Source organism: Delphinapterus leucas, chromosome 1 (assembly GCF_059928025.1).
Source record: "Delphinapterus leucas isolate spDelLeu-1000000601 "Yukka" chromosome 1, BTC_Dleu_Yukka2, whole genome shotgun sequence".
NCBI classification, from domain to species: domain Eukaryota; kingdom Metazoa; phylum Chordata; class Mammalia; order Artiodactyla; family Monodontidae; genus Delphinapterus; species Delphinapterus leucas.
Window position 1 is genome coordinate 164,585,186 of NC_143129.1, and position 22,623 is coordinate 164,607,808.

Below are 22,623 nucleotides of genomic sequence, written 5' to 3' on the forward strand. Positions count from 1 at the left end.
TCATCTGTAAGGTGGGGGTAATAGTGCCTACCTCATTATTGTTGTGAGGATTAAATTAGTTAATACATATGAAGCACTTAGAAAGATGCCTGCACATATAAGTGCTACCTAAGTGTTAAATAAATTTAAAAGATTTACATGTGTCCAGATGCCAACAGTAAACAAATGAATACATACTGACACATGTTACGCTACACAGCTCACCAAATCCACACATGGATCCCATGCCACTCACATACCAGCACACACCCACCCAGGGTCACCGTGCCTCCACACACGACAACATTCCCTCTGTTCCACAACTCACATGTACTGACACAGCACCATGCACGCACAACTCCCATACCCTGTGCATCGAGACACACCAGCCCACAACCCCACATGTCTCACACATGCCATCACAAGCCAGCTCCCATGCCTACACCTCTCACATGGCCAGCTGCACGTGGGACCCTCAGACACCTTTGCCATCTTTCTTTCTTTACCCAGGGGTGCTGCCAGGTGCCAGGAGAGGGAGCTGCAGCCCTTCTCAGGCTTATGACAGCCCCCTCTTCCAGAGAGACCCCTAGCCAGTCAACCCTCCCCCAACACTTACCTTTCATCTAGTTCAGAAAGGTCCCCTCAGTGCAGGAGGTTAGACTGTGGAGGGCTGAGGGGAAGGTATTGGAAAGGAGACAGCCAGGCGGTTCTGGACAGGGATGTAGGGATGTGTGTAGGTGAATCTCCCCCCAGCCGTGAGACAGAGCGAGGGGGTTATTCCTTGTGTGTGCTTGTGCACATGTGGGTGAGCGTAAGTGCATGTGCTCATGTATGCATGTGTGTGTCCCTGGCTTCTGCCTTGCATTTGTCTCCCCATGTATTTCAATTTATATCTGTGCATGTGCATATATGTGCGTGTGACTAGGTATGCACCCATTACAGTGTGAGGGGCATGTACCTGTGTGGCCATTTGGGGGACCTGTGTGTGTCCTCAGCAGTGTGTCACATGCATGTTTCTGTAAGTTGGTTCCCTTCCTTTCTAAATCAACCTTTTTTGCCCCAGGCTGAGGATCCACTGAACAAGTGTGTGGGAGGGCACTGAGGAAATGCCTGGATCCGGGGTGGCCGAATGTGTCCCTTAGTCCCCTCCTCAAGGTCCAAGGAACTGGGTCATCTGGGCGGAGGCAGAGAGACGCGCTGGGCAGGAGAGATCTTCTAGTGCCCCCTCCCCCCTGCCACCCTCTGAGTCCGTCCCCCTGCCCCCAGTTGGAAGAACTGGAAACGAGGGCGGTAATAGATTCTGCTGTCTCCGCAAAGACCACGTCCCCAAAATGGGAAGGACCTAAGCTCGGTCTGAGAAACCCGCCTCGGACACCCTCTCCAGTCCTCTCCCCAGATCTCGCCCTGGCCCCCGCCTCAACCCTTTCAGCACACGGGGAGAGCCAAGCGCGTGGCCCTTCCTGGAGGGGGCGTCCGGAGGCGGCCGGAACGCGACTCCCCAGGCTGGCCACTCGGCGGTCAGGACCCTGGAGAGCGCCAGGCGTTTCCCGGCGGGAGCCCCACTCCCTGAGTCCCCGGAGGGAAAATTCCTGGGAGGCCCAGGAGCGGCGGGGCTGAGGAGCCCTGGACGTGGCCCCCTACCTCCGGGATGCCCCTTCCTCGCACCCCCTAGCCCCGGCCGAGCAGCCCCCACTCACCCAGCGACGCGGAGACACCGACTGCGCAGGGAAGGCGGCGCTGCTGCAGCGCGCGGCGGCAGAGGCGGCCGGAGGGGCGGGCGGGGGGCGGGGGGCGGGACAGCGAGGGAGACGCCCCGCAGCGTTAGCCCGGTGCCCCTCCTCTGGGGGGGTCCCCGTTCCTCCCTCTGCCCTAGAGCCCTGATAGTGCATGGAGCAAAGGGTTAGGCTCCGCCCCCGTCCCTGCCCGGGAGAGGGAAGGGGACGCCCTCACCTCTCCGACCCCCCTCCCGAGGGAGCACCCCGCCGGGAGAGGAAGGCAGAGGTCCGCATCTCCTCAACCTCTCGACTCAGGTAGCCCGAATACGGTGGACGGTGGGGGTAGTCAGTGCCCAGACACCTCTTTCCTAAGCCGGGGACAACCCCCGACAGCTCCACCCGCCTGCCTCCCCCATCCCTACCTGGGCTTGGAGCCGCAAGTCACAACGAGGGCGGAAATCGGATCCTGGGCGCCTCGATATGTACCCTCCCTGCACCTGCGCCTCAACTCCGGAACTAACTGAGCTCTTCAGAGAGGGGGCAGCGCCCACTCCTCCAGTCCCTGAGGTCTTGGGGGGCAGACACGCCCCCTACCCCGCCTCTGCCTTAGAGAGCCCCACCCCCTTTTCCCGTCCGCCACACCGGGTCTCGTGCCCAGGACCTCTCTCAGAATGAATTCCACCTCTTAACGTGGATCTAAATTGCTCTTCCCATTCCCCCCAACTCCAGGCAAGAAGCCCTCTCCCTCCCTCCCCAGCCTCCCCAGTGCCTGTACTGGATTGCGATAAGTGAGGGCTGGGGAGCATCTCCACCTGGGGCGTTCTGAGGTGTGTAAGCCCCCTGCCTGCAGACAGGACAGCCCCTTTCCAGAGTCGCTGAACTCTATCAAAGCTTCTCCTGCCAGGATGGGGGGTGCATCCTCCTTCCCACAGCCTCAGCAACAATCCCGACCTCTGGGCTCGAATTTTGCTCTTTCTGTATTTCCGGGGGGGGGGAGGTTGATCCTTATTGTCCCCACTTCACAGATGAGAAAACTGAGGTTCAGAGGGGTTAAATGATTTTTCCAATGTCTGACAGCGAGCGAGAGGGCTTGGACTTGAACCCATGTATCCTCATCCATTCATTGCACAAACGTTTATCAAGCATTAGTTCTGTGCCCAGCACTGTTCTAGGCAGTGGGGTTACAGGAGTGGACAGTAAGGCATGAATATAATATACAGGTCAGTTCTGTAGTGTATTAGATAAGTGTTTTGGGAAAAGTTGAGATCAGTGTGCAGAGGTTGGGATAGTGGCAGTGCTTAGGACCATGCCAAGGACTTTAGATTTTATTCCAGGTGAGATGGGAAGCTCTTGGGGCTTTGAGCAAACTGGAAGCTTACTCAGATATTCTGTCCTCAACTGACTTTGAGGTGTGGGGTCCAGGATGGGATCAGGGGGCCCTCTCAGGATAAGAGATGACCAGGGTGGCAGAGATGGGTCTGGTTTCTGGACCTACTTTGAAGGTGAGCTGATAGCACTTGTCATCTGACTGGACAGCTCCTCCCACTTCCTTGGCAGCAGCTAGGACCCTCATGACTCCCTAGGGCTCAGACCTCCAGGTTTTCAGACCAAGCCTCTCAGGTGGTCCAAATCTAGCCTTAGTCTCTCCTGCTAGAGGACAAGCGGGGAGTCTCAACTGGAGGAACTGGGGAGCCAGGCCATTGTGGGTGAGGGCAGCTGGACCCTCCAGAACATTAGTTCCTCTCTATACCTTGGCTCTGGTGTTGGGACCCCCAGGGAGGCGCCAGACGTGTGTGGGTTGTTCCCAGCTGCCTCCTGCGAGAGGACCTGGGGGTGGGGAGAGACTTGCTGCTCAGGCCCCTTGAGTGACAAGCTCCCTCCCCTCTCCCCCCAGGTCTGGAGGGCCGGCTCGGCTTGGGGCTGGGAGAGGGACCTGCCCTTGGGTCCTCCTCACCCTCCTCCTCTTTCCTCTACCCGCTGCCAGCAGCCTGAGAATCTTCCCAGCCAGGTCTGGATCCTCCTCTCCATCCTTGTAGGGTCTCAGTTTTCCCTCACTGGGGACTGCTCAGCCACTCTGCTTCCTCCCGCTTTCCCCCTCCCCTGCCAGCTTCACCTCCTGTGGGCTGACTCCTTGGTTCAGCCTCTGGGGAGCCTACTGCCCCCACCCCACTGTTTTTCTTCTCTGTGCGAGTGACTCTGATGCCCTGCCCTCAGGACCCCCAGTCTGCATTTCTGTCTCCCCAATAGATGGGGCTTCTGAAGACAAGGCTATGTCTTATCCTCACCCTGGGTACCCCACATCCCTTTGACTTTCCATACCTCAGATGAGGAGGGTGGATGGCGGGGACAGGGCAGAGTTTTGGCTCTGGGAGCTCTGCTGATTACTTCCCATCAGCCACCTCTCCTCTCCTGGGGGCCTAAGAAGTACTGGGAGCCGCCCTGAGCCAAAGGGGAAGGCTTGGGCCTCCCCATACTGTACCCCAAGGCCATTGGCCAATGAGGTATAGCCCAGAAAAGAGGGGCAGAGGGCAGTTGTCAGAAGGCCTGGGTCCCTCACTTTGAACGACCTGGAGCAAGTCTCTTCCCCTTTGTGAGGAGAAAGGTTAGACAGGTGACCTGGGTGCTCTGACATCCCCTATCAAAAACCCTAACCAGAGCACAGACAAGACAGGCCTCACTTACTGCCTCACTGGCCCCTGGGGGAGTGTGGGGACGTGAGTTTTACATAGATGAGATCCCAGTGGCCCCGGAGCCCTGCAGATTTGAAGGATTCTGTGAAGGCCTGTTGCCGGGGTGGAGGTGAGGTGTGCCCTTGCCGATGATACTCAGCGCGCCGCACCCCAACCCAGACTGAGCCATGTCTAGGAGGGAGGGAAATGCAGAAGCGAGTTATTGAGAGAATCAAGCGAGGGATGAGTGGAGAGGGGACTGCATAGCTCTTGAACACCTACTGTGTGCAGAGTGCTTTGCCTATGTCACCTCCTTTGATCCAAACTAATCCTGAGGAGGCAGTAATGTGAATGCCATTTTACAGATGTAAAGACTGAGGCCCAGAGAAGTGAAGTCACCTGTCTGAGGTAATACAGCAAGAAAGTGACAGAGCCAGAATTTGAACCCAGTTCCATGTGACTCAGGAGCCCAGGCCCCTCTCTGGAACCTCTCAGTGAGGTAGGTGGACGTAGCCCCTCCCCATCCCCCTCAGAGGCACAGCCCCCAGCCTCCCTCTTAGGTCCCAAATGGTTTGGAAAATCCTGATGGGAGCAGATGGTGGGGACAGATGGAGGGAAAAGCATCTCAGGGCTGAATTACACAAACAAACATTGATAAAGTGATTAAAACCTCAAGCCACCCCTTTCCAAAGGGCCCTGCCCACCCCAGCCTGGAGCACAATGGACCCAGAGGTGGAGACCTGGGGGTCTCTGAATGCCCAGCGTCTTAGCCCCACTGATCCCAGCTTCTGCTCACCTCCCTCACTGCCGGGGACCACCCCCGGACCAGAGCCCAGGGCGGCAGAGCTGCCAGGAGCACAGCCGGGAGGGGGAGGGGGTGGGCCTGGCTGTTCCCGAGGGAGCTGGGCTGAGAGGAACAGAAAGAGGGGAGGGTGGGGAGGGTGGGTAAGTCCTGGGAGCTGGGAACGCAGACCTGAAGTCAGTGGCGGGCATGGGCGTGTTGCGGTGGGGCTGGCATCCCTCAAAGCAAGCCTCACTTTACAGATGGGGCTCAGCTCACACTGAGCAGGGCCGAGCCCTGTCCCACCATCCACCCCCATGGTGGAGGGGGGCAAGGCCCTTCACTTGCAGAAGGTCTGGTCGGTTTCTCCGTCTGTAAAATGGAAACTATAATATTAGCACCTCCCTGGAAGGGGCTTGTGAGGATTAAGTGAGATGGAGCCTGTAAAGTTCAGGGCACTGGGCACTCCAGGCTGCTAATAGGGCCTCCCTGCTGTAGGAGGATCAGGAAGGCCGGGGCTGGTTGGACAGTGTCCCTCTCCAGAGCAGCAGTCAGGGCTTGGAGATCCCGCCGCAAGAGCCCCTGAGGCTGCCGGGCTCTGCAGCAGGGGGATCCTCCTGGGTAAAAGCAGCTGAAGAGCACCAACTCCCTCCCGAGTAAAAGCAGCTGAAGACTCTGCCCAGCCCAGAATCCAGTACCCCCAGGGAGAGAGAAAGGGGCCGTGTCTTTGCCGGTCCCTCACTATGAAGGAACGGACTTCGGAGGGCAATAGACCCAGGCTCAGATCTTGATGTGGCCCCTTCCCAGACTTGGGAAAGTTGGCAACAACAACCCCTCTGACCCTCTGGCTCCTTCTCTGCAAAACTTGCATTTCCAGCTGCTTTCTGGACTTGCTCCCACAAACCCACAGACACCTCAGACTCAAGCCAGTTAGTATCCAAGTCATCACCTTCCACCACAGCCTGCCCTGTGCCTGGGTCCCCCTCCATCACCAAACAGGCCCGAGATCCACCATCCAGGACCCCTCCCTTCTCCTCATCCCCACACCTGCTTCCTTTCCAAGTCAGCATGTCTACTAGGTACATCTCTCCGGCCTGACCTCCGCTCTCCTTGCCGCCTCCCCTTCCCCACGTCCTCATCGGATTGGCCCTGTATGATGGCTCCGGCTCTTTTACAGCGCCTGCCTTCAGTTTCTCTAAATCGAATCCCCTTCCTCCCTGCTTAATAACCTTCCATGGCTCTCCACTGCCTACCAAAGTAAGTGGACACTCCAGGCTCTCCATGACAGACCCCAGCCCTAGCTTCCCATCTCAGCTCTTCCCGTCCACCTTCCTTCAACAACTCCCCACCAGCCAGCAATCCTCTACCAGACTGTTGGGATCTCCTACACCAAGAGAAGAGATCCAGAGTAAAGGCTGGGGAAAGGGGGCTCCCCGCTCCCCGACCCCCATAACTGTGCATATGGGTTTTAACCTAGTTGGGGATGGGGTGAAGTGAAGCAGGCAGCTGGGATCACGTACCAGCCAACCCTTGTCTGCACAATAATCCCTCTGCTGGTTAAAGCAACTCCTAGCTGGAAGGGCCTCCGGCTCAGCCAGGGAGAAACAGTCACTTGCTTGAGGTCACCCTGCCAGGGCACCCTTTTGTCCCCTCCCCAAGTCATAAGTGACCCCTTTTGTGGCAGCTTTCCTGACAGATAAGCATTCAGATCTTTCTCACTCATTTCCGTTGCTGGTTCGCTTCTCCTGGTCCATCCCTGACTGTCTGAAATTTGTTGCTGGGTTCACAGCAAATAGAATGGTCACTCTTGGAAGTGGAATTAAGGGCAAGAGGCTGAGTGTTCACTTGTGACTTCATAAGCAATTCTGCCTGGATGTATTACAACCTGCATGCAGGACATTTGAGACTTGAGTCAAAATCTAAAGAGTCAAGATTTCTTTTTTTAATTAATTAATTATTTTTTTAAAAAGTTTTGGCTACGCCGCATGGCATGTGGGATCTCAGTTCCCCAGCCAGGGATAGAACCCGGGACCCCTGCTTTGGAAGTGAGGAATCCTAACCACTGGACCACCAGGGAAGTCCCAAGAGTCAAGGTTTTTAAAAGATGGTTCTTCCTCCACTGGGATCTGCTTCCCAGAAGTCTTCCAGCAGCCCAGCTCTGCCCTAGGGGGTTGCCCAGGCTGAAGGCTGCACCCAGCACCCGTGGCCAGTGTGACTCTCCTCCCAGCAGACCTGACCCCACCACTGGTCAGCTGTGTCCTCCTAGAGCCCCGGTTCTACTACGGGGAAAAGCTTCCCTCCCAGAGTTGCTGTGAGCAGCCCATGAGACACTGGGAGGGTCGTGCACATGAAGGCGGCTACTCTGTGACACTCCAGGGCTCTGGGGTCTACACTCATACAGTCTTGTGGGCAGGGGCCCCTAGCGAGAGGAAAGGTAACATTCCAGCTCAAGGATTCTGCTGGCACCTGTGATTATCCCCATTTTATAGAAGAGGAAACAGGCACAAGAGATCAAGTTCCCTGCCTGAGCCTGTGCATGGGGTTAGAGCCAGATTCAAGATGGGACCCGGCTCCATTTCCTGAGCTCTTTCCAGTGGGCTGGGATGCCTTAGAGAAGTGAGAACTTCCTAGAGGATTCAGAGGGACGCAGAGTCCCAGAACCCAACCCCCAGAGGCTGAGGTTGCCACATCCCAAGGCCCTCATGCTCTGGATCTGTCTTTCTTGCTGGGAAGACTGGGTCAGCTCTCGTTTCTGGCACCTTAGGCTTTTCCCGAAGCTGGGGATTGCCTCTTTGTTTCCATAGTAACAGCAAACAGGGGGGCCTCCCGAATCAGTGCAGGGATACTGCACAGGTACTGGCAGGTATGCATGTGCCCTGGGAATCACTGGGATGGACAGCCTGAGGTACACGCATGCATACCCACGCACACCCTTGCACATGCATGCACACCCAGTGCATGTGTGTGCATACCCACTCCCCCTTGCACATGAAGGCACATGTACAATGTGCCCACTAGCCGAGAAGTGGGTCAGGACATCACCCTGCCTGACACGATCCACTCTCACAGCCACCCTGGCCCACTCAGGCAGGGGGAGGGTTTTGGGGAAATGAATGACTTCCACTTTATAATAATACATCTGTAGATACTTACTATGTGCCCAGTACTGCATTTTCCTTTTCACATATAACATCTCCTATACTCCCCACACCACTCTGAGAGAGGTGCCTGTTGAGGAAACAGGCTCAGAGAGGTAGGGTGATTTGCCTGAGGTCACACAGTAGCCAAGATTTGAGCCGAGGACTGTTTGGCTCCTGCCCTCTGCAACAGACTCCTTGGTGCCAGACCCAAGAGCACTCACCCCGGGACCCACAAATACAGATGGGGGTGCCTGGCAGCAGGTGGAACCAGAGCTGAGGCCTCCCAGCTAGGATGCCAGGGTTCCTGGACTTGTGGCTCTGGGCACTGGGTTGCCTCTCTGGCCTCCAGCCATTCTTGAGACTGAGGAGTGAAGGGAAGCCCAGAGGACCGCGAGGGCTTTCCTTCCACTGATTTCTCCCAGTCAGCAGAAAAGGAACTTTGAACAGCCAGAGAAAGACCCACTGGGAATCTCCTGCTGGTAAAGCCACCTGGGTTCACTTGTGAGCTCCCTGCTCTTCCTCCGGAGACAGAAATCCAGCTGCCAGGGTCCTGGCTTCTCGACCTCTCGGGCCTCTCAGGCAAAACTTGAGGAAATGAGGGGTCCTGAGGCTGGAGGCTGGGCCAACTGAATCATCCTGAATAGGAAGCTGGGAGGTGGGCTGTCTTGCAGGAGGCAGCTTTCAGCAAAAAGATGATGTGACAGTGAAAATGGGCTGCTGGGGAGAGAGTGAGCTCCCTGTCACTGGAGGCATCCCAAGTTGGTAGGCACTGGATGCTCCCTGTTTAGGAAATTCAAGATAACCAGTGACTGAGTGCTGCATCGTTCTCCTCATCACTGCCATCATAGCACCACTGATTAGATACCCTTTGTGTCAGGCAACTTAAGATACAACTGCCACCAGTGCTAATAAAAATAGCAGCTCCTGTGTACTCAGCCCTTTTGCGCTTGATCATCATTGACTCCTCACAGAACCCTGTGAGGCAGGCACTATTGTTAGGCCCATTTATGGATGAGGAAACTGAGGCTCAGAGAGGCACGGCAGCAAGATTCAGACTCTGCCTGGCTGCTGAGTCTGTGATCTGCTCACCTGGGAGTTGGCCTCCTGGCACCCAGGCAGAGGGACCAAAGCAGGAGGCAGGGCGGCCTCCCCAGCTAGGGCTCTGGGTGCCCCCCAGTCCCGGAGCCTTTCCTGTTCTGCAGCACTATGGCCCAGGTGGGCGCCCTCTGCTGGCCATGCTCTGGTTCTGCAGAGCCATGTTGTTTTCAGGCTGAGGGAGACCCTGGGATGTGGGAGGTGGGTGGGCTCTTGAACCTAGACCCTCACTTTAGATGGTGGCACCTGAGGTCACCCAGCCAGTCAGGGGCTGAGCTAAGGTTTGAACCTAAGCGTTGTCTGATTCTCAGCCTCCCGTCCTTCCACCCCTCCCTGGTGGGGAAGGAGTTTTACTCCAGCAGCCTTTGCATCCTCCACGCCCTCCCCGCATCTGGACCCCCTAAAACAGAGCCTCTAGCCCCACTGCTCCTGAGGGATCTTAGTGACTGTGGTTTGTAGCTGAGAATCTGTCTCCAAAGGCAAATCTGGGGTCCACGATTTGAGGTAATTTGAGGCATAGAGATGCTACTGACTAGCTGTGTGACATTGGGCAAGATTCTCAACCTCTCTGAGCACTGTCAGATGGGAGTCAGTTCCTTTGTAGACTCTGAAGAACTGAAGAAATTGGAGGAGGTCTCTTTTACCCATTTAGAAGGCCTTTACTCAGACCTCTCCTCTACCTCTTCCCTCCTCCCCTCCTTTCACCCCTCCTCCTCCCTCCCCCCCTTCTTTCTCTCTTGCTCCTCTTCTCCACTCCCCACTATCTCTTCCACCACTCTGTGGTGTGGATATTATCTTTCTTTTCAAGAGGAGGCATTTAAGCCTCAGAGAGGTGGAGTAACTGGCCCAGCGACACCCAGCCAGGTGTTTTGGCTTAGAATCCAGACTTTGGTGAGCTGACCCCTCCCCTGTTCCCTCTTCACCTCCTCTCTCCTCACTCATCACATCTCATCCATCAGCTCCTCCTACAAAACTTTCCCCAAACCCTCCATCAACTTCTCTCCTTGTCCCTTGCCACTACCCAGGCCAAGACCCATCTTTTCTGGGCTGGTGACTGCAGCAGCCTCCTTGCTTCCTCACAGGTCACTCGGCCTGGTTTTCTGCAGTCTGGCTTACACACTGGAGCAGGTGAAGTGACCCTTTTAAAATGTAAATCAGATCGTATCACATCTCTTTTTGAAAGTTTCCACTGCAAGTGGAATAAATCTAAGCTCCATTCCATTCCCTCAGGCCCTGTGCTATTGATCCTAGCCACCTTTATTTCCTCTTTCTTCCCCATGAAGCCCCAGTCCCACTGGCTTCTTTAAGTTTCCTGACCATGCCAAGCCTGCTTCTGCTCCAGGGCCTTTGCACTTGCAGCTCCTGTGGCTGGAGCACCCTTCCTGGGATGTGTGTTGTGCCTGCCCCCCTTTCCTTCTTAGTTCAGATGTCGCCCCCTCAGACCACACTACCTAACATTTTCCCACTCAGCCATTCTCAACCATATTCCCCCATTTTTGCCAGAGCCACGTGAGTCTTCGAAGATATTGTACTGTCATTAGCTCCCTTGTTTCTTGCCCGTCTCTCCCACTGGAACATGAGATCCATAGGGGCAGGGACCTTGTCATCCTGTCCACAGCTGTGTCCCCAGGACCTAGCATAGGACCTGGCAGTTAGTAGATGCTCAATATGTGTTTGTTGAATGCAGAAAGCCCTCCGCAGCCCTGACTTCTTTTGCAAGCTCAGAGCAGTCTTTCAAATCCAATCCTATTTTTCCTGCTCCCACTGTCACAGCCCAGAGCTTGTAGCAACCCCTCCCATCCCTCCCTGCCACCCTACTCTGCCTCCCTTCCTTCTCCTCCACATAGACAATACGCTCTCCCAGGCCTCAGGCCAATGATTCCTTTTTCCCTCTGTCCTTTTTGCCTCCTTTGACTAATTCCCACCTGACTGTCAATACTAATTAACTCAGGCGTCACCTCCTCCCAGAAGCCTTCCCTGCTTTCCTTTTAAGTTAATACTCTCTCCTGGCCCCTGAAGATCCTTGGTCCCTCCTGGTCCATAAGGCAGTCCTCTCCTTGTATATTAAGAATATCTCTCTCCTTAAGGAGCTCCTCAAGAACTTGGACCAATCTGGTTCATCATGATGTCTTTGGCACCCAGCCCAGACTGCCTGGCACAGGCATTCAAGAAACATTGATCTGGGCTGGCCTCATCATTGCTGTGATGGGGACTTTGGGGGATTAGACCAGACCAGTGTCTCCCAGCTGTATGACCCATGGCAAACTACTTCCTCTCTTTAAGACTCAGTTTCCTCACCCGTAAAATGAGTATAACATTCCCACCTTCTTAGGGTTGTGAGGATTCAAGAGAAGCTTCTCTAGTGTATGTAATGCTCTGGCACGTGGAAACTGTTAGGTAAGTGGTGGGTCCCTTTTCCAGTATGGACTTGGGCCTGGGCTTAGCAACTGCCTCTGTGAGCAGCCAGCCCCCTCAAGCCCTTTAGGGGAGGAAAATGTATATCCTCTAGTGAGCCCTGGGCCCAAGACCTCTGAGGAGCCCTCAGAGCTGAAGGGAAGATATAGGCAGACTGGATCAAGCCCTGAACTTGAAGCCGCATCACTGAATTTAAGACATGGCTCCATAATTCACTGGCTGTGTTACCCAGTGTGAGTCCTCACACCTCTCTGAGCCTCAGCTTCCTGATCTGGAACAGGAGCTAATAACACGTATCAGCCAAAGACTCAAAATGACGGACAAAAAGCCAGGTCTGGGTAGGCGCTTGATTACTGGTCCTGAAAGCAATCTCCTTCCCTTCTCCTAATTCTTCCTGTGATTTGGGGTTTGTGTATCTAGCGGACCCCCTAGACAGGGCCATGACCATTCTAGGTGGCAAAGAGGAGCCTCCCCATTCTAAATGCTTACCTGCAGCCTGGGTTAGGGGCTGGGACTCTGGACAGCTCTGGACACTCAGGAGGCTCCAAATGCTGGTGACCTCACCAGGTGCCAATGTGTAAGTGACCAGTCAGCCCCCTAGGAAGTGTCTGTGGGGTCCTCCAAATGCAGATCATCTTTGGAGGACAGAGGCCCACCCCTCACGCCCCCCACCCAGATCCCCATTCATGCATTTAATCATTCTTCCACTGCTGTATTTCCAGAAGGTTGCACAGAGCCTGGTACATAATAGGTCTCAATAAATATATGTTGTAAGAACAAGTTTTTATGTTCAACACACACTTATTGTCTACTGCTCTTAGCCCTGTGCTAAGAGATGGTGTACAGATGGTGCACACAAAGGAACTGGTCCTGACAGCTCTCTCCCAAGATCACCCAGGGGGCCTCTAAATCCTCCCAGCTCTTCCCACTCCAGACCCAGCTTCCACTGGTTGCCAAGCTCCAGGCATCAGGACTTTTCCCAGAATCGAGGTAATGCCCAAGCACCCCATGCATCATGGGGCCTGGGAAGGCTGCACGCCTGCAGCCACAACTCTCCAAATCCTCTCTGTCTTTCATGCCCCGTCCTCCAGCCACGCTTCCCCATCCCTCTAAAAGCCTCAGACACAGCCATCTCCGCCCACCCAATGCCCTACATCTACCTGGGGTTATACCCAACGTGGCCAGCGGGTGGCGCTGAGACTCCCCTTTCCCCAGCGCTGGACTGGACTCCACACCCCACCAGGACCCTGTCCCTCCCTCATTTTCTCCCCAGCACGGACAGGAGAGGACTCTGTGACCTCTAACTGACCCCTCTCTTTCCTGCTGGCTCCTGCGATGAGGCCTGAGGAGACTCCAGTTGCTCCTGCAGGCCCCGGGTTGTCTTTTCCCGCTTGGTGGGTGAGGGGGGGGGGTCCCCAGGGGCCAAGCTGCAGCTGGTGGGGCGGGGCTGGGCGGGGTGAGGCTGAAAGCAGCTGCCGGGTGAGAGAAAGAAAAAGAGAGAAGAGAAGAAGGAGAGGGAGGGAGAGGTGCTCTGGTTCCCTGGCTCCTATCCCAAGCAGGTGGAGGTCCCAGATGAGGCTCGCCCCAGGATAAGGTATGTGGCTGAGGAAGCAGAAGGGGCCAGGGGTGTCAGCCTGCCAAGCAGAGCAGGCCTAGGGGTACTGAGGGGCTAGCGGGTTAGGTTCTGCTGCTCAGCAAAAACCCCTGAGCCCCCTCCCATCTCACCCCTCCCAAGGTGACCAAATAGAGACTTGGGGGGCAGTACAAGGAGTCGAGGGGTGGGCATTAGGAGGCGAAGGCTCTATTGCTGCTCTGGACTCGATACGTGAATTTGCACCAAGCTCTTCCCGTCTCTGAACCTCAGTTTCTTAATCTAAAATGGAGGCAGAGGCCGGAGGCTCTTGAAGATGTTTTGTGGGATAACTTTGCAAGGTGTCCCTTTTTTAAAAAGAATTTGTTCTTTCAGGGGCTTCTGAAGACCAGAAGGCTTTTTTTTTTTTTTTTTTTTTTTTTTCGGTACGCGGGCCTCTCACTGTTGCGGCCTCTCCCGTTGCGGAGCACAGGCTCCGGACGCGCAGGCTCAGCGGCCATGGCTCACGGGCTTAGCCGCTCCGCGGCATGTGGGATCTTCCCGGACCGGGGCACGAACCCATGTCCCCTGCATCGGCAGGCGGACTCCCAACCACTGTGCCACCAGGGAAGCCCCAGAAGGCTTTTAAGACCCAAAGGGGTGCCCCCCTAGTGGTGGAATTTCAGGCAGTGCAGGGAGGGGGTCATTTAGAAAGATGGGTGGTCCCTCCATGTCAGGGGACCTGAGGCCCTGGTCTGTGCCTCTCTCCTCAACCTAGTTTCCCTGACTGGGACTCATGGTGGAGCGTGACACAGGGTGGTGGGTGGGAGCTTCCCCAGGTGTCTGGTGCTCCAGAGGTCCTCTCATTAGGGAGAGGGTGGTGGGCGCAGGGTGAGGGTATTTCTCTGCCACTCCAAGATCAGAAGAGAGTGGATTAGGCAGCAGGGTGTGTGGCGCCAAGGTAGGGACAGTGGTAGGCTTATGGATGTCCCCAGGGTAATGAGGGAGGGGTCACCCGAGCCCTTTTTGAACTGTGGCTGCTGGCCACGTCTCCAAAGTCCCCTGCACTTCAGAGTCATTAGCTCATTCACTGCTCACATCCTTCAACCAGTCCAGAAGGGTGGGGGCAGGGGGGCTGGAGCCATTCCTCCCTCACCCTGCTCTTGGGAAGAGATTGTTCCAGATTGTTCTCTGGCTGGGGAGAAGCTGGCACGGGCAAGTTCTAGGATCTCAGGGATCCCAAGGTGGGAGACAGTCCAGTCAAGCACGTGATGGGGAGTCACATCAGCCTGTGTTCAAATCCTGGCTCTGCTGTGGGTCCTTGGGGGAGTCAAGTAACCTCTCCAAGCTGCAGTCTCCTCCTGTGCAAAATGCGGACAACAGAGCGGGCCCTTACAGGGTTGCAGTGAGAAGCAGTCGACATAATGCAAGTAAAGCCCCCAGCGCGCAGCTGACACCTATGAGATGCTGTTGCTCTCATTATGGAGGGAAAAATGGAGGTCAAGAAGGGAAGGACTGGCCTGGGGTCACAGAGTTAGGCCCTCCAGTGAGTCAGAGCACCCTCTTCTCAGCCCCATGGCAAACGCTGAGCACCTACTGTCTGCACCCCAGCACCTACGGAGCACTCTATAGTCACCCCATTCCTACTAGGATTGCTCCCCTCTGCTCACTCCTGTCCCAGCCTGCAAGGCCTCGGGGCTGGGGCTGGGGCGGAGAGAGGGGTGGGGACCCCCAGGCGCGGGAGGGCAGGTCAGCTTTGGGGCGGGTGCGATGGGAGCCCAGAGGAGAGTCTCCGTGGCACTTGTCCTCCCTCTCCCTCGGGAAAGGGCAGCGGTGGCGGCCGGGTCAGGGCTGCGCGGCGGGGAGAGAGGCTGCGTGCGAGCCTGGGGCTGAGCACAGTGGGGCACGGAGAACCCCGCTCGGGCTCCGGCACAGGCGAGAGGGTGGCAGCGCGGGTCGGCGAAGCCCCGCGGGCCGGGTCATCGGGGGTGGGGGCGGCGAGGGGGCGCCCTCCGCCCCTCACCCCGCCCCCGCGCCTCTCCCCGCAGCGGGGGCGCCCCGCCCCTCGGGCGCCCGACGTGGACGCGGCCGCCGCCGCCGCCGCGCGGGAGTCGCTGTCCGCGGAGCCGACATGCAGGCGGCGCGGGGCGGCACGGGGCGGCCGGGCCGGGCGGGCCGCGGGCCGGAGCGCCAGCGCGAGCGGCTGCCGCACGCCGGAGCCGCCGCCATGCACCCCGGGCCGCCCCGCGCCGCGCTCCGCCTGTGGCTGGGCTGCGTCTGCCTCGCGCTGGTGCAGGCGGGTAAGGGGGTCCGTGCGCGGGGCGCGGGCGGGCATCCTCGGGTCCCTTGCTTGCTCCCTGGGGACCCCGTCTCAGGCCCGCTCACTGCTCCCCTCGCCCCACGCCCCAGCCCCTTTCCTGCTTGCTTGACCCCCAGACCCGACCTCCAACTCTCAAACCCCTTCCCACCACCACTGCCCTGGGATCAACGGTCTTGGGATTCCCCAGCCCCCTCATCCCATTGCCCTGACCCCAGGCCTTTCCTTCAGGAGCCCTAGCTCCTTTCTCTGACCCAGGGAGCAGCTGAGGACACCGGTCCCCCCACCTTGGGCCTCCCTCCTTGACCCAAAGCCCTGCAGGCCAACTCTGCAGGTTGAGCGGGATGGGGTCCCACTGTGTGAGGGGGATGGGGACCGGCACCCGAGGGCACGGGGACAGGTGGGGTGGACCCTGAGCCTGGAGTCTGGCCTGCCCCTGGGGCCTGGCCTCCTCCTCACCCCGCCCCTCCTGATGCCCTGTCCCCGTCCCTTCTGGCTGCTGCCACCTTGCTCATCTCTCCTCCGACCCAGCTCTCCTTGGCTGCTCAGTGCTGTCTCCCTGCTTCCGTCCTGTGTCTGTCTCTGATACCCCACTTGTCTGTTCTCTGGTTCTGTGTCTGCTGCCCCTGTCTGTGACCCTCTGTCTCTCTCTGCCTCCACGTCTGCCTTTGTCTCCCCAGGCCCCAGACCTATGAGGTGAGGGGTGAGGCTCAGGCTTAGGTCTTCTTCCCCTTTAAGCACCTGCCTCTTGGGGATACAGAAGCTGTGTGAGTCCGCTGCCCCTCTCCTAGAAAGTTCTTCCTTCCCCGACCCCCACCATCCTCATCCCTCTCCTCTCATCTGGTCCCCTTTGTCCTCTCCTCCCATCCAAGAGGCCCTACCCTGTTCTCTTGACTCCACTGAGGGGCCGTGCTCTGAGTGACCCCATCTTCCTCTGCCGCCTTCCCACCTGCCTCTTGGGGCTGGCGGGGTGTGGAGAAGAGGCCTTTCCCCAGGCTTCATCCTGCCTGGGTCTCCACAGTACTGGGGCTTCTTTTCTTGGTCCTCACTCCCATCCCAGGGCTCACCCAGCTAGGCTCTTCTCGACCTCTGGGTCTTTCTCCTTCCCTCAAGGTCACTCACTTGACAGTGCAGTTCTGTAGAAAGAGCACTGGACTGGGGAGCCTTCTGATTGCTTTGCACCAGACTAACCTTGAGCTCCTGCAGCCTGGCCACCTATGTCTCCCCCATGCCTGTCTCCCCACCTCTCATTCCTCCTCCTTTAGACCTGGCCCTGGCCAGGGCTCATCAATTTTGGCTTGAAACCTAGTGGGGCCAGTTGTGGCCAGCAGGGGTTCCCACCCTGTTTACAAGGAGCCTGGGGCCTCTCAGGCCTGGCTCTTCAACCACTAAGGAACTGAGACCCAGGTGCCAATCCCACTGCAAGGCCTGGGTTTCTTCCTTCCCACCTCATGGCCATCCCCAGGTTATCTTGTCGTACTGATGAGACCATGGGCCTGGGCCTCACGACAGGGGGTGCTCAGGCTCAGGTGCCTCCCCACCCCCAGATAGCCCCTCGGCCCCAGTGAATGTCACCGTCAGGCACCTCAAGGCCAACTCTGCAGTGGTGAGCTGGGACGTCCTGGAGGATGAGGTCGTCATTGGATTTGCCATCTCTCAGCAGGTAACCCTTGAGGGTCCCTGGGAGGGAAGAACACATCAAGATAGAAGTGGTGGACGGGGGAGGAAGGGGTGCCGAAAGATAAAGGAAAAAGGAACGAGGAGCAAGAGAGATGGGCAGAAAGCTGCACACGTGGCTGGGAAGGGAGGCCCCAGAAGGGAATCCTTTGGTTGGAATCTGGGAATTAAGGGCGTGATTTTGATCTTAAACAGATCTGAGTTTAGGACCTTGCTCCAGTTCTTGCTAGTTGTATGGCCTTGGGCAATTTCCCTAACTTCTGTGAACCTGTCTCCTTACCTGTAAAATGAAGATATCAATACCTACCTGCAGAGATGATGGGATGCTTGAGTCAGATTGTGGATGTCCGGGGTTTAACATGGTAGCCAGGTGAGGCCTTATCACCGCCAGAGAGGTGGACAGACGTGGGGTGGGGGCCTGGGCACTGAAACCTGGGGCCCGGCTTTTGCTCCACAGAAGAAGGACGTACGGATGCTGCGCTTCATCCAGGAGGTGAACACCACCACCCGCTCGTGCGCGCTCTGGGACCTGGAGGAGGACACCGAGTACATCGTGCACGTGCAGGCCATCTCCATTCAGGGCCAGAGTCCGGCGAGCGAGCCCGTGCTCTTTAAGACGCCACGGGAGGCTGAGAAGATGGCCTCGAAGAACAAAGGCAGGCCCGGGCCACCGTTAGCAAGGGACGGGGTGCGGGGAGGGGCGGTCAGGGCTAGCGCGGCGGGCGGCTGGAGGAGAGCGTGAGCCCCCCATCCTCCCCCAGCCCCTGCTGCCTAGCCAAGCAGCCCCTGAGAGAGGGAGGTCCACTCTGGTCCCCCAAGCTATGGGATACAAACTTTCAGCTCTGGATTAAGTCTAGTCGGTGCCACCCAAGTAGCCATCAGCATGTTCTAGAATCTCTTTTTGTTAGGTGTGTGGGCACCTGTAGAAATAAGCCCTTAATATTTTGCACTTGGCCCTAGAAATGTGGCTGGCAGGGGCCCAGGGAGTCCTGGAGCTATAGTGTCTCTCTCCACACAGATGAGGTGACCATGAAGGAGATGGGGAGGAACCAACAGCTGCGGACGGGCGAGGTGCTGATCATCGTCGTGGTCCTGTTCATGTGGGCTGGTGAGTCTGGCCCCAAGCCCTTCTTCACTTCACCTCGGGGAAGTGGAGGACCCTCACCAGACCCTTTACTCACAGAAACGAAGGGTGAGGGGCTTGGAGGCAGTGAGAGGACTTAGGAGCCTAAGTTCTGCTCTGGGGGCCAGATCTGATCCCTTCTCTAACTGACCTCTCACCAAAAAAATAGCAGTTCGGTAGCTGCCTCGCAGGATTATATGAGTGATTGCCGTCCCTAATGAATGGCCAAAGCCCCTGGCCTTCCAGCCCTGGCTGCAGCAGCCTCTCCGTATTCTTCCGGGTTGCTGTGCCTCCAGGTGCTTCAGGCCTGGGCAGCTCAGGCTTGGGACACCCTCCTAACCCACTCATCCTTCTTGACACAACTCGGAGACCGCCTGCATGAAACCTCCCCAACCCATCCATTAGAATGTTCCTCCTGCCTCGATGCTCCCGCGGCACCCTGTGTGCTCCTCTCTAAATTTAGCCCTTCTTAGCTAAGTTAGTTGGGTTCCTGTCTTTCTCTTTTCCCACTTGTCTGCGAGCTCCCTGGGGATAAAGACGATCACCTTTGTACTCAACTCAACCAGAATTTACTGAACAGCCACTCCATTCCAGAGAGTAGTGCTACAGTCGTGACTAAGGAGAGCCATGTGCTTGTAAGGAACTCAGTCTGGGAGACGCCAGGCCCGTACTTAACAATAATTCAACGTGATGAGTGCTATAATAGCACCATGTATGGGAGCAGAGGACGGGGAATGAATTAATTCTGGGGCTAGGAGTAGAAATCAAGAAAAACACAGAGAGGAGGTGAATGGGGATGGAGCTTTGAAGGATGAGTAGGAGTTCACCAGGCAGCCAAAAAAGGAACGGTATTCTGGGCATGGTGTGTTCAAGAAGGAAATTAAGCTCAGTCTGACTCTGCAGCTGCGACCCAAAAGAGAAGATAGAAAGTGAGGGGTAAAGGATGTTGAGGCTGTCAAGTGGACTGGAGTCCTTCTTGAGGGAATTAAACACCATGTCGAAGTTATATGAGCATCGTGGTTGAGAGGACAGGCTCTGTTTTAGAAGCATATGGAAAAATAGGTTCCGTAGACACAAAGAAAAGCAGACACTTGAAAAAAAAAGCTGGAAAAACAAAGGATTGTACAAAAGGGGAGATTTGCTTATGGTGCATTATTAGACTTGGCACAGACAGTATTCACATCATTGTAACAATATAGAATAGTGAATTAACTCGAAATTGTGAGGTAATTCTGCTAGGATGATGAGGAAGGTAGTAGAGGGAGTGGTTAGGCTCTATATGCCATGGTGGGACGTCAACAGATAATCTCTAAAACAGATCAGGTAATAGCACTATAGAGTTTCCTGTTACCTAGTGGTTAGGATTCTGGGCTTTTACTGCTGTGGCCCGGGTTCAATCCCTGGTCGGGGAACTAAGATCCCGCGAGCCGTGTGGCGCAGACAGAAAAGAAATAGCACTGTAAATCAAGTATAGAGGTAAAAATGGGGAAAACACCTACGAGAGTTGGAGGTGGTTGCCTTAATACTATTGGACTTGCAAAAAATATTAGTTTGATAGCGATAAACATTTAGGAGAGTGCAGGCCCTGGAGTGCACACCCCCATTCCACCGTGTGACCTTGAGTGAGTTATCTAAGCTCTTCATCACTGCCCTCCCTCGTAACCTGGGGATGGTAATAACCAGTGCTCTCAGAGAGCTATGAGGGCTCAGCGAGATGGAATGTCAGGGCCCAGCACAGGGCCTGGCACATGCTAGACAAATGCTATTGTTGCTCTTTGCCCTAAAGGAAAGGGGAGCCCTCTGAGGTTTAAAAGAAGGAAAGGGAGGAGACAAGATCAGAAGCATGTTGTAGGAAGATCAGCCCAGCAGCAGTGAAGGGGCTGGTGGGGAAGGGGACAGGTGGACACAGAAGCCAGAGGCCAGAGGCAGCCTCTTGCAGCAGTACCGGGCTCCAGATGGTGAGAGGCCATCTGGAGCCCGATACCCACAGGAGCTCAGCCTGGTCTAGTGGGCATGAAGTGGAGGGGCAAGGACTGGGGCTCTGGCCTCTGACTGCTCTCCCTTGTCCCCTGCAGGCGTCATCGCCCTCTTCTGCCGCCAGTATGACATTATCAAGGACAATGAACCCAATAACAACAAGGAAAAAACCAAGAGTGCATCAGAAACCAGCACACCAGAGCACCAAAGCGGGGGCCTTCTCCGCAGCAAGGTGAGGGCAAGACCTGGGCCTGGATGGGGGCCCCGTGGCTGGCACCCTGGTAGTCCCCGGGCTGCAGAAGGGGTCAGCTTGGGGACTACCAATGGGGCCTGGCATGGCTGCAGCTGGACAGAGCCAAGCTTGGCCGCTGCCCGTGTGACACAGGGGACACTGCAAATTGGTTTTGGATCCTCTCCTTTTGCAGGGTGCCAGGAGCCAGTAGGGGTTTAAAAAGAGGGCAGTGAGTGGGGAGGGCAGAGCTCCCAGTAGGTGCGGGACAGCAAGAGTAGGGGTTCTGGGCTCATTCATGCTCCTGCTGTGCTGTATGACCTTGGGCAGGTGCTTCACCTCTTTGTACCTTCATTTCCTCTTCTGTAAAACAGATATGAAAACCTTTTCAGTGCTTGCTTTGAGCAGCTCAGAAGAGAGACATAGAGAACGGAAGAGAATCTCATGGTTCTGACGATGATTATCCAACAAACAAACATCTGGCTCTCTCTACATTTCCTCCTTCCTCCATCTCCTTACACCCTCTGGCTTACTGTCCTCTCTCTTGGCTTCTCTCTGGCGCTCTCCTGAAGCCTCTTATTAATCCACCATCTCCAGAAGCACCTCAGCAATGTCAGTGGCTGAGGCTACGCTCAGAGGCAGATCTGCAGGATGTGAGAGAACCAGCCAGCGGGATGCTCGGCTAGGGCCCAGGACCCAGTCCCGGCCACTCAGCTGAGTGAAGCAGAAGGCTGGGTTTGAAAGGCAGAGAGATAAGACATCCAGGCAGGGCTCCTCCTTTCCTTCCACCTGAGACAAGAGCCTGGCTTTTAGGCTGCAGCCCTGCTGCTCCCTTCCTTCTGGTGTCTTCTCCCTGTTTCCATCCTTGCAAGAAGTCTGTTCAATTTAGCCCTGGCCGCTTCTCTCATTTTTTTTTCCTCCCAGTTTCCAAACAAGCCCTCGGTGAACATCATCGAAGCATGACTGCCTGTCTGCAGGGAGAAGGATTTCATTTTTCTTCTCTGCTGGTCCCCAGGTCCATGGGCACAGGGAGAAAGAGGACTGCCATGGGGGGAGGCACAGCTAGCTGCACAGTTCTCCCTCTGCCCCCCCCATCCTAGTCTGGTGAAGAAGGCTGAACTGCAAACCCAAATTCTGCAAAAAATAAGCCACAAAACTAAAAGGCCTGGCCCTGTTCTGGAAAAGGCAAAGCTGCATGAGACACAGCCATCTTTCTGCCTCCTCGCCTCTCCTGGACTGGCTTCCTCTTTGAGAAAATGCACAAAGCTCCTGGGAGATGACAAGCACCTAGACTGACAGAAGCTGTGTCTTTCAGGGAAGCTGTGGGGCTGCCTGCCGGGCAGGGGCCTGGCTGCCATCAGGCCTTTGCTGGATCCAGCCATCAGGGACTTGTTTGTGGCGTGATGCACAACTTTGCGAGTGTGTAAGATGTTATCTGTTCTGTCTCTTTTGGAAAACACAACCGAAGGGCTTCACTCCAGAGGGCAGAGGGATTCCCCGAGCTGGTTGCCTGTGTCCTCTGTCTTCTTTGGCCCTTATTTTGACTGTAAGATCATCAGTCTGGGGTCTGAAGGAGACAAAGTGGGAAAGAGACCTGGAAGGTACTGGCCCCATTTCTTTAGGAAAAGTCTCTTGGAGTTGCAACAGTGCTGGCTTGCACAACTGAAAAGGTACATCCACATGGGACACCCTGGGGGCTGCTAAATCACCCCCTCTGGGGTGGACGCTGCTGGAAGGCAGGCCCGAGCCATTCACCATGGACAGTCAGAGCAGTCCTGACCTCTGGGGTCTCCATATCTTGCCGTCTCATCCAGGGTTCGTGAAAGCTACCCAGGGTCCTCATGTCCTTCCCTAGAGCCTGAGTGGTGTGAGGTGACAGGTCTCTCCCTCCACTGCCTCTTTCTGGTTTAAAAAACAAATGGTGCTTGCTAAGGAA

The 22,623-nt window shown here is 56.2% G+C and overlaps 1 protein-coding gene across 3 annotated transcripts; it reads left to right on the forward strand.

The window, feature by feature from the left end:
- Nucleotides 1-12,690: 12,690 nt before the first annotated feature.
- Nucleotides 12,691-22,069, forward strand: FNDC5 (fibronectin type III domain containing 5). 3 transcript variants are annotated; one of them, XM_022574959.3, is made up of 6 exons: nt 12,691-15,664; nt 17,229-17,344; nt 17,816-18,014; nt 18,377-18,466; nt 20,557-20,690; nt 21,062-22,069. In XM_022574959.3, exons 1-6 carry the CDS (start codon nt 14,824-14,826, stop codon nt 21,065-21,067), a joined length of 1,386 nt encoding a protein of 461 aa, XP_022430667.2. In that variant the 5' UTR covers nt 12,691-14,823; the 3' UTR covers nt 21,068-22,069. The 3 variants fall into 3 exon arrangements, with proteins under 3 accessions (XP_022430667.2, XP_022430665.2, XP_022430664.2); XM_022574957.3 differs by having other exon boundaries at nt 21,612-22,069; XM_022574956.2 differs by having other exon boundaries at nt 21,703-22,069.
- The last annotated feature ends 554 nt before the right edge of the window (nt 22,070-22,623 follow it).

Excerpts from the sequence above, each read along its gene's own strand:
- FNDC5 (XM_022574956.2), top strand. The coding sequence starts at position 14,824 with ATGAGATGCTGTTGCTCTCATTATGGAGGGAAAAATGGAGGTCAAGAA. Across the intron at positions 17,345-17,815 it reads GATTTGCCATCTCTCAGCAG|AAGAAGGACGTACGGATGCT; the intron begins GTAACCCTTGAG and ends TTTGCTCCACAG. Across the intron at positions 20,691-21,702 it reads GGGGCCTTCTCCGCAGCAAG|GTCCATGGGCACAGGGAGAA; the intron begins GTGAGGGCAAGA and ends GCTGGTCCCCAG.